Raw genomic sequence first — 11,275 nt, 5'->3', positions numbered from 1 at the left:
AGCAAGTTTTTTTTAAAGTTAGTCGTGTTTCAAGGAAAATTTTGCCAGTATACACTTAACATACATTAGATAATTTACGGATGTATCTTGTGAAAAATCAGATAATAATGGATCTGCCCCACTATCGACATATTTTCATGAAAGAAAACAGATTATCTCATCTGCATTAGTAATTCGACATACAGGTATTAAAATCTCTGCTATAAAAATCATTTTATTAAGAAAGAAATGGTGATTTGAAAATGACAAGCCGTAGGTCAACGCGCGTTCATTACTTTTAAAAGTCTCGACAATAAAATGTTAAAAGCGAAGACTTAAAATCTATTTGATTAGACAGAACTCCAAAAAATCAATTCTATAACACAATTATTCATATCATTAAACGCTCAATTAATCTCCTTTACTTCCTCATTAGCCAAATATGTTCATTCATTTTCAACTGGAAATATTTTGGTTAAAAACAAACAACTCCTGAGAATAAGAACATAATGATTTAAAAAAAAAAACTAGAATGGACATGATATATATAACATCTACATGTACAAGTAGGTACACATTTAGTGCACATACTTCCTTTATAGACTTGTATCTTAAATAGCTTTGTATACTTATTGCTTTGTACTTAAAAATCGTTTTTAAAATCGATTAGACTCCGAACACAGATATTTACTTTTGGTTACTCTGTAATTCATATTTTAAATACCATTCTAAAATTGATCTTGAATGTCCAGAAATTATGACATTTCAAAACTAAGATTCGACTAGTCGAAAGAAAAAAAAAAACAAACCATTTCTAACAAAATGAATTAAAAAATCAATTCATTTCATTTTAGTTTTATTTTATTTTTTTTTTTTTGAAAACATGTAAAATTCTATAAATCTTTTAATTAATATGGATTTTCATACATACAAAATGAATTATGTATGAGTGATTAAAAAGGGCAATAAAAATTATGACATACATTTTCTATTCCTTCTACTCTACTGAAATTAAATCTATGAAATAATTACCAGATTAAGCATACTTTGACTGATATTTGGTCTATTTTTTTAAATATACATGTATAACTATATTTTTCTCTGCTCCTAACGTTTGAATAGAATTTAAACTTAAGTGTGAACTAAAAGTAACACTATCTTTAATTTCAATCAGTGGTGTCAATTCTTTTCAAAATCCCCCACTAAGTGTTTTCCGACGCTGTGGAATGACTCCGCTTCGCTCAGCTGGTCATCTTCATCGTCAATAAATTTAAGTGCCTCAAGCATATCTTTCTTCTCTGTAGTCTTTGGTTTCGAGTCGACGACATTTAGACTTCTCTCTGCCGGCTTTCCAAACTCTAAAACAGGTTGGGAGAGGGAAAGATCCGAAAAAACGGCCCCAAAACGTTTGCTGTCTCCACTACCTGGACGTTTCTTGGGCAGAGCATGCGCACTATGTTCTTTACCACTAGAAGATGACATTTTCTTACTTTCAATTGGATAGTGCAATTCTGAGAGAGCCGGCTGAGGATGCATTGATAATCTTTCCTGAAGCTCTCGCAAAAACACATCTGCTGGAATCCCTGTATAGAAGAGGACATTTTAAATGCACTTACATATTTTTTTTCGAACATTTCTCACAAAGTTTATGTTTTTCATATCCCATTTAAAATGTAACAACTAAAATATATACCTGAAGATCCACTAGAGAGAGACACAGACGACGTTACAGCATTGAAAATAATGTCCCCCAAAATCTGTCTATGTAGATGCTAAAAAAGAATCAAAATTTTTTAGTTACCTTAGATATTTACCTTATACATCTTAAAATTAAGTAGAGATTTCAATTTAATTCATTTCATTGAGATATAGAGACTTTGCCAGAATATTATAATTTACAGACCACATCCTTAGCCCTCTGGAGCAGAGTTATGACAGAGGCTATTTGGTCCTCCATTGCTAGTAAACGGCTACATTCGATTTCCACAGCCTCTAGCTGGAACTGAGAGGAACTCATGTGTTTACGACAGGAAGTCAGATCCGAACGCAGACGCTCGATTTCCTATAAACAAAATTTGAAAAAACTTTTCATGGAAATTTTGAAATTAAAATACTGAATACTGACTGTGTTTATTAAGCCTGTTACACTGTAAGATCTGTTCAACATTCTATATTTACAATGTATACTCGTGCACATTTACCTAGTACATTTTGTCCCCGCTTGAAAAGTGGGCGATATTAATTTGGGTCTGCCCGTCCGTCATTCTGTCTGTCTGTAACGCTTTCGTTTCCACACGACATCTTGAGCTTTTGCAAGGAAATTTAAGAAAGCAACTCCCTATGGACTAAAGAAGAACCCTATTGATATTGAGGTCAAAAGGTCAAAGGTCAAGGTCATAAATTCGCAAATTCTGTCTGTTATAACACTTTCGTTCCCGCCCGATATCTCGAGAACCCTTTGAGCTTTTGCAATGAAATTTTACGTAACAACTCCCTGTAGTCTAAGGAAGACCCCAATTGATTTTTGGTTCAAAAGGTCAAAGTTCAAAGTCGTAAACTTATACATTATGTCTGTGTGTAACACTATACTTTCCGGGCGATATTTCAAGAGGATTTTGAGATTTTGCAATGTAATTTTATACCAAAACTCCCTTGGACCTCTCTCGCCCCTCTCAAAGTGTCCTGCCCCGTTTGTTTTATTAGTATTTATTGTATTAAATGTCGCTATTTTTAGCACAGGGGCATGAGGAGAGTTATTATGTATAAACAGGTTCTAGGCAGACTTTATATTTCTATGCATCTAATTGAGCTGTTTAATAAAGGTTAAATTGGACACCATGCATTGTGTAAAATTTTGTCAATATCGAACGTGAACATATACATGTATTTGACTTCATATCTGCATATAATTTTCATCAAAATACAGCAGTTCCGTGGTGTAGTGGTATGTCCCTAGCTTCGTATGTGAGCCGTACCGGGTTCGATTCCCGGACGATCCAATTTTCTTTTTTTTCCCGAAACTCTTATTTTTACTAAATGATAGTATTCAGCAAGTGAAATGAAAAATTTATGAGGTCTAGCTTGCACAAACTCATAAAATTATCATTACAGTGTGATAAACATTCCATATAAAAAGAATCTTCTATGCACATAGTAAGCAATCAAATCTTTATATCCATACTGACATATTTTATTTACTTCAGTATACATGTATACATTAAATAATTCTACAATTTCAGTCTGGGGGATCCGACTCCCCCCCTTCCCCCGAACTGCGCATGGTTTACTTTTCCCTAAGCAGGGGACACAATTTTTCTCTGAATTAGCTTGTTGTATTTGTATATAAAATGATTTTCACATTAATGTACATCCAAAGAAATGCAAAAAGTATGAGAAGAGCGGACGCGGAATCTTAATTGAGGTGGAATATTCGTTACCTGGGATTGGTCCCTATTAATTTGAGAGAGTGAGTTTACGTCTTCATGAAGTCTCGCCAAAAGTTTACGTTCCGGATGTGGAGATGTTCCGTTGTTAACTTCCGGGGGAGAGCCCCCACATCCGGTGCTGCGACTATCGAGACTTATGGAGTCGATGTCCCTCAGGAGCTCGTTCATATCAGACAGGCCGACCCGGCGTCTCTCACAGGTCGAATTTTCTCCATCACCTAAATACCGAAATGATTGAAAAGTGAATTTTTGGCTTTGGAAGCCAACATAAAGAATGTTATCATAATAATATTTCCAAAGGAATTAATCTATAGGAGAGAACATTTTCTTCACCCGCAAAGGCCCCACTTTCTTTCCACTCTCCAACACTCCCCTTAACCCTGATGTTACGCTTTTTGAATGAACATAAAGGTGAAGAGTATCAAAAGAGTACATATTTTTTTTTGAAAATTATTAGGGTAAATTCACCATGAATCGGAAGCCCTTGTACTTCAACAAGTTCTAGCGATATCGCTACCAACGGAACATTATCAAAATGGAACTTAACATTTAGTCTGTGATAAAAGTATAAATTTTGGACACAAATATTTGCTTTTTAAAAAAAAGGGAAAAGTTGCCCAAAGTCGAAAATCCTATTTCGTGGGGGGGGGGGGGGGGGGGGGGGGGGGTGGGGGGGTAGGTAAACTTTTTCTCAGTGTCAACTACTTTTAGTACCAATTCTTATACTACATTTTCGGTACATTTCTAAAAGTGGGGAGGGGGGGGCGGCAACCAGCCCCCCCCCCCCCGCCCCCCCCCCCCCCCGGCTTAGAAAGGCTTTGAATGCTTGTAATGCGGTAATTCGCGCCATTTCTTCATTGATGAAAATGCTCTGGTTTGTAGAAATAAATTGAATCAAATTCTAGACGTAATATATCACTAACTTGTATTTTAACTGAAAATTTAGAGTTTTTATTTTCTATTTTCGCAAAAACCAACTGTAAGTTAAGTTGGGTTCTGTATGAAAATGGTAGTGATTAACTATGCATCGGAAAGTGTCCGATGTATAGTTTATTTGTGTCCGATGTACGGTGAAATGAGCATACTAGTAAAAACCAGCTCTAATAAGAATTAAACAAACATTGAAGTGAAATTTCTTTATAATTTATGTCAAAATTACCAATCCCTGACAAAATTCACCAAAGTCCGACTCGTTCCGTGGAAGTCATATTTTAAGAACGATAACTCTAATGATTGCAAAATTATAAATTTTTGGTTATTCCCCTTTGATGATGTAAAATATGATGTAACTTCCAGGGTATTTTCGGGATATTTTTATCAAAACATGATAATAACAATCGGTATTATAAAAAAATTTAAATCCTCAACTTCAGGACAGAAACAAATAAATACACGAAACTCTCAAGTTGAAAGAGAGTTTATTGCCTAAAGTTGTCCGAAGCAAGGTATGTGTCCGATGCATGGTTAACTCACCCTATTTCATAACCCATTTTTATCCTGTGTACATGTACCCAGAGAGACATGCCTACATGTACATTATAAACAAAGATACATGTATCTCTATGCACACCATTCATTAAAATAAGTCAAACAAGATACATGCATGTAAAAACATTAAGCAAATAAAAATGTAAATTGCTAATACTTTTTTTCTTTAAAATACAGTGTACCTTCGTATCCCATGGCGACCGTGTCCAGTGGGAGACTTTCGGACATGTCTGATAAAGTGTTGAATCCCGAGGACATGCTGGCCTGGTCAGCCGAGTGGTCATCTCCTTTCTGGGTCCTTTATAACATTAAAGTAAAATGTATGAAATTAATTAAGGAATGCATTTATCACTAACATCACGATTGTAAGCATTCAAAAAACTCAAGATTGTTGAAAATTATATTGAATACTGTATATATGAACTATATATACTAGGCTTAATTTTTTGTACTATTACCATTAATTAGTTATATGAATAACAGATTAAATGAAATAAACAAAATACAGTTTAAAAATTTGCGAGTTGTAATCTGGCACATAGGTGTTTAAAACACAAAATAGACACATTTTACATGCATTAAGATTTTATCAACACACTAAAACATCTACATCAATTAATATACCGGGAGGCAGACTCGTCATCCGAGTTGAGAGGTGTAAATTTTCCAAGGCTCTCAAGGTCTTTGACTTTGGTTAAACACTGCTTCAGATTCTCACGAATTCTTTCATAAACACGTAACATATCTTCCAGCCTCTTATTACACTGAAAGTTTTTCTCCTGTAAGGCACAAATATCGCGATCGGCATCAAACAAGTCATGTTGGAGTTTGTTGTTCACCGTCAGTAAATCTCGCACTTCGTTTTCGCGGATTTCTCGGAGATGGTTGATCTCCGAAGCCAGGATTTGGAGAGACCTATTGTCGCCATGTTGGTCAAAATACGAGAGATCCCACGGACACGACTGGCGTTTGTCTGTTTTACCCTCCTGCTGCAGTCTACTGTCGTATCTTTCCGTTTTTGCAATCCGATTTGACATCTGCATCGCCGTTTCTCTTGTGACACCATCTTCGGAGCGGTTTTCTCCGTAAAACGCCGAGACGATATTCCGCCTGGAAAAAAGAGGTTCGGATTGTTCCCCATAAGCAGCAGCACTTCTTCTAATTCCAATGTAAGATCGACGAAGAACATTCTCTCTGGATTGTTCACTGTTTTGGAATGATATGTCCTCTATGATTCCACGGATGTTATTTGCGAGGATTTTCAGTTCTGTTGCGTTTCGTTGTCGCGAGGAGCCATGTTTTCTATGTCGTCCAGAACGAGGCGCTTTCTTGGCCGTCACGGGCGACAACTGCAATGTACGGGGACGAGGTGGCTTTTGATCCATGGTTTACACGTTAACAAAAATCCCCAAACACCGTGTTTCCATGAAAAAAAAATCAACCGAATTACTACGCCTCAATTCCAGCCACTTCTTGAATACAGAATAAAGATAACTGACTCAAAGTTCTCGAATGAAGAGATATTTTTTTAAAAGCTCCAGAGTATCTAGTTACATACTGATAAGTATACAGATGAAAATATTGAAATCCGTCTAAATTTAAAATCTCCCTGATGATGTTAACCTGTTTCAGTGATATTTTGTTAAGATTGCGCGACCCCCTGCGCTGAAGGTAGATAGATAACCTAATGCTTTGGCGAGCTAGCCATTAGAAACTGTACAGCATAAAGATAAATTCTGATTCTGGGTGTATTTGTTTTGTCTTTCTATTTCTGCATTATGGTACATATCAATATCTTATCAAAATGTAGTTGCTGTTATCGGTAACAACCGACAAACAAGATGAGCCCAAATTCAAATGTAATGTGCAATTATATTTTCCTAATTCTTTTTATACAGTTGCCATGAACAGTCTTATTGAATGTTATATCGTTAAAAGCGACATACAGGCCCAAATTCCTATTATATGTATAGTTGTTGACAGTAATTTTACATAACATGCTACTATAATAAAATCATTTACTTACTTATACTTATCAACGTGTTGTAATTGTTTATCGGTAACGAAAGACGAACATTTTTTTTTAATTTCGTTGTCACGTGGAAGAACCCCAATTAAGTTTCTTGAATTTGTTTAGGAAAAAAAAATAGAATGCGTCCAGTCTTTGAAATAAGTTATAATGTAACAAAGCTCAATAAATAATTAATAATGAACTTCGATGCTTTATACGGATTATAATTGTCATATTATAGTAATAATTCAACTAAAATTGAGTGCAACCATTCTATTTTGATTAACTAAATTATTAACATTAATCAATATAAATCTTGTTAAAAACAATTACATTGAGATAAAAACACGCTGTCTCAGTTTGTTAAACAATCTTTTTTACACTTGTTTCCTAAAAAACAAAACATCTGTGTAAGATCATCAAGAAGATCTTATCTCTTTATTCCCTCCCGGAAAACTCGTGTATCAACGCTACGCTAGCCGCCTTATCAATGAAAACATTGCCGAGAATTATACGAACTCCAGAGAAGTTAAGCTTTTCATTCAAAGAAATACTTTATTTCTGATCTCAGTGCTGCGTTTTTTATCCTAAACTGCAGATTTTACTGACTTTTTCATTCAAATTGATGCTTACATGTATCAATTGAACTTAAAATAATGCTGGGCGCACTCCAATCCCGCGTGTAATTTGTTTTCAGAAAATTGATTGTGTATAATATAAGTTTTCATCGTAGAACGAGTTACAAAACGTGTCGTTTTTATAAATTGAAAATTTTCTAGGTAGATTAACGAGATATCTTTCTGGTTCTAGTATTTCTTTATAAATACGATAATTTACACCCTTTGATGAGTTAAAAACATTACTTTGCCAGTTTTGGATATTTTGATCAACAAGTATTCTTTTTACTTCATTTTTTACCCATGCTACATTGTACATTTGTTGTGTTGTCCATAAATAAGATAATCCACAATCGTCTAAAATATTTTTAACAAAGTTAACCCAAGGCAAATTATGCCTTGGAGCTAGAACATACATTTTTGTAGCAAATTTATCCATCGTTTGAGAAAAATGTAGTTTTGCCCAAAAAGAAATCATTCTCACCTTAATATGAATGATAAGTGGGAATCTGCCAAGTTCCCCATACACCATGTAGTTTGGCGTTTTAGTGTTCAAACCTAGTATATATTTACAATATTTTAATTGAAGTTTTTCGATTAAAGTATTTTTTGTAAATCCCCATATTTCACATCTATATAACAAAACTGGTTGTACAATTCTGTCAAACAAATCTATCTGACAATCATAGAAAGATTATGTTGTTTACATTTTGATATCACTTCATACATAGCTTTTACAGATTTATTGTATTGTTCTTTTATATTTTGATTAAAAGAACCTGATTTTGAAAAATATATTCCTAAATACTTATAACTATCAACAATCTCTAGACTTAAACCATCATATGTAAAATATAAATCTTGTTTTATTCGACCTCTTCCAAAAATCATTATTTTTGTTTTGTCAACATTCACTTTTAACCGCCATTTTATACAATATTCATGAAAACAATTCAACATATTTTGTAATGACTCAGGGTTTTCAGCAAATAAAACAGTGTCATCAGCATACAGCAGAGCAAAAAGCTTAATATACACATGAAGTTCATTCTCAATCATTTCAGATATTTTCTCTAAACCAGTTATATCATTCATGGTGAGGAATGATTCTAAATCATTTAAATAGAGCGAGAACAAAAAAGGGGATAAATTTTCACCCTGTCTTACACCAAGTTGACAAGGGAAAGTATCTGAAAGAACACCATTTACTCTAATTTTTGCCTTGATACCCTCATACATTTTCTTGATTATTCTAAAGTATTTTCCATCTATATTACAATCAAATAGTATTTTGTTCCAGAGACCTATTCTCCATACAGAATCAAAAGCTTTTTCAAAATCAATAAAGGCACAATAAATTCTTTTTTTTTTTTTTTATCTTTTTGAATATTTCGATGATTGTATGCAAAGTAAATATGTGATCAGTTGTACCATAATTTTTACGAAATCCAGCTTGGTTTTCTTGTATTATTTTGAATTCTTCTGAATATCTATTAAGTCTATTATTTAAAATGGATGTAAATAGCTTTCCAATACAACTAATTAAAGTTATTGGGCGATAATTTTTGGGTTCAGTATCATCACCTTTATTCTTATAGATAGGAATTATTTCACCACACAGCCAATCGGAGGGGAAACAACCACTGTCAAGAATTTTGTTGAATATTATTTGATAGAGGGGCACCATTATGTTGCATGAACTTTTAATATATTCATTGTATATGTCATCACTTCCACATGATTTGTTTCTTTTAAGACTTTTTATACTTTGCATTATTTCATCACAAGTTATCGATTCGTTTATAGACTCATTACACTGTAAATTAGAAAGAATATCCATATCCTCATTTGATAAAACATAGTCAGGTATTTCATTATCTTTTTCCATATTTAAATCTTTAAAAAATTCATATAATTCCTCAGCAGATGCATTTACATTTTTTCTATTTTTTTGCCCAGAGTTTATTATTTTCCAATATTCTTTCGGGTTTGTTGATTTTAGTTTTTTCAATTTTTCTTTCGTTTGATTTTTATAGTTATTTACACACTTATTCAACTATTTTTTATATATTTTTTCTTTACTATACATATCGTCTTTGAGATCTTTACTTCTATTTCTCTGGTAGCGTTTTTTAGCCTTACGAAATGTTTGTCGTGCGTTGTAACATTCTATTGTAAACCATGGTTGGTGAAAATCTATCTTTGATTTTCTTTGATTATTTTTTATCCCAAATATTTCCTTTGCACTTGATATAAGAATGTTACAGGTATCGTCTACAATTTTGTCAACAAAATCTAGATCGATTTCTTCGTCTTTAATATTGTCAAGAATTCCACATAAATTGTTAATTTCAATATTTTTCTGACCTAATTTTTCAAGAAAAATGTGTTGCAAGTCGTCATTCCAACCTTTAGCTTTATCTTTTTGTTCGTTGTTACAGGTATTTTCATTAGTAGTATTTCGTTTCTCTTGGTTAATTGTCAATGATAGTTCTACATAAATAGGATTATGGCAATCAAAATAAAGTTTCGAAAAATCATGAACTTCGAAATTTTTAACAACAGTCAAAAATTCAGCATTACCTATGCAATAATCTATTACACTTATACCTTTACATGTAGTTTTACCAATACATCTATCATTTCCCATACGACCATTCAAAATAAAAAGATCAGTATGTTTACAAAAATCGAGTAAAAGTTTGCCAAAATTATTCTTGACTAAGTCTTTTGATGACCGTTGCGATGGGATATTAAGTAAGTCTAATACATACAATTTTCAGGTAAAAAATCAGAATAAGTGTCACAGTTAGTAATGTCATCTGGGTCTATTCCAGTTCTTGCGTTAAAATCACCAATTAAACAAACATATTTACACTTGTTAGAAAAACGAACATATTCTTCTTCCAATTCTTCAAAAACATCACAAGATACATATTTAGAATTTTCAGGTGGTATGTAAACAGCACCTAAAAGTAATGTTTCATTTAACACTTTTTTATTAAGGTTGAATTTTAACCATAAACAATATTTACTTACAGAATCTATTAATTCTAATGAATTAACAAGTGTTTCTCTAACAAAAACAACAATACCACCCGATTTAAAGCGAGATAACTCGCGACGGTGCTTTCCAAACATTTTAAAACCAGGTATTATTACATGATCTGTGTTATCGGTTTTAGATTCATTTACGCATATGATATCATATTTTGTGAGATATCGATAAATTCTGTACAGTTAATTTTACTTATTAAACCACAAACATTAAGTGAAACAATTTTAAAAGAGGATATTTCATCATGGGATAGGCATCCATCCTCCTCAAATCCCTAGTGTCCTGGTTGTCCTGAATGAGTAAAGTCCATTGGGGCGGATCCTCTGACGGGCTCCTCCGTTGGGGCGGGTCCTCTCACGGGTTCCTCTGGGCCGCTATCCTGGAACTCCTCGTCATAGTCTGGATCGTATAACTGGCCGTTCACGTAAAGTTTATCCCTGACCATCCTAACCGTGTCACCTTGTTCGCGGAACTGCCTCATCACAGGGTAGAGGGTCCTTCTGCGATCTTCCACAACAGCTGGAAATTGTTGGTGTATTCCATAAAGGCTGCCCTTCAAGCGATATGCACAATCTAACACCAGGTCTACATCTCTTTGGTATACGAATCTAGCCACTATCGGCCTGGGTAAGCTGTACAGAAAATGTTGATGCGGACAAGTAGACAAAAATGTTTT

General features: G+C 33.7%; 1 protein-coding gene across 1 annotated transcript; it reads right to left on the bottom strand.

Moving 5' to 3' along the window:
• Nucleotides 1–917: 917 nt before the first annotated feature.
• On the bottom strand, nucleotides 918–6,470 carry LOC134248071 (uncharacterized). The gene is made up of 6 exons (XM_062730497.1): nucleotides 5,538–6,470; nucleotides 5,096–5,211; nucleotides 3,417–3,643; nucleotides 1,883–2,041; nucleotides 1,673–1,751; nucleotides 918–1,562 (listed from the first exon to the last, which is right to left on the bottom strand). The coding sequence occupies exons 1-6, from the start codon at nucleotides 6,296–6,298 to the stop codon at nucleotides 1,159–1,161; spliced, it is 1,746 nt and encodes a 581-aa protein (XP_062586481.1). The 5' UTR covers nucleotides 6,299–6,470; the 3' UTR covers nucleotides 918–1,158.
• Nucleotides 6,471–11,275: the final 4,805 nt, after the last annotated feature.

This window comes from Saccostrea cucullata, unplaced genomic scaffold, assembly GCF_032062105.1.
Source record: "Saccostrea cucullata isolate Sc308-1 unplaced genomic scaffold, CSIRO_AGI_Scuc_v1 ctg2682, whole genome shotgun sequence".
NCBI classification, from domain to species: domain Eukaryota; kingdom Metazoa; phylum Mollusca; class Bivalvia; order Ostreida; family Ostreidae; genus Saccostrea; species Saccostrea cuccullata.
This window is presented reverse-complemented; position numbering and strand designations above follow the sequence as displayed.

Excerpts from the sequence above, each read along its gene's own strand:
- LOC134248071 (XM_062730497.1), bottom strand. The coding sequence starts at position 6,298 with ATGGATCAAAAGCCACCTCGTCCCCGTACATTGCAGTTGTCGCCCGTG. Across the intron at positions 3,644-5,095 it reads GGTCGCCATGGGATACGAAG|GTGATGGAGAAAATTCGACC; the intron begins GTACACTGTATT and ends TTCGGTATTTAG. Across the intron at positions 1,752-1,882 it reads TCCAGAGGGCTAAGGATGTG|CATCTACATAGACAGATTTT; the intron begins GTCTGTAAATTA and ends ATTCTTTTTTAG.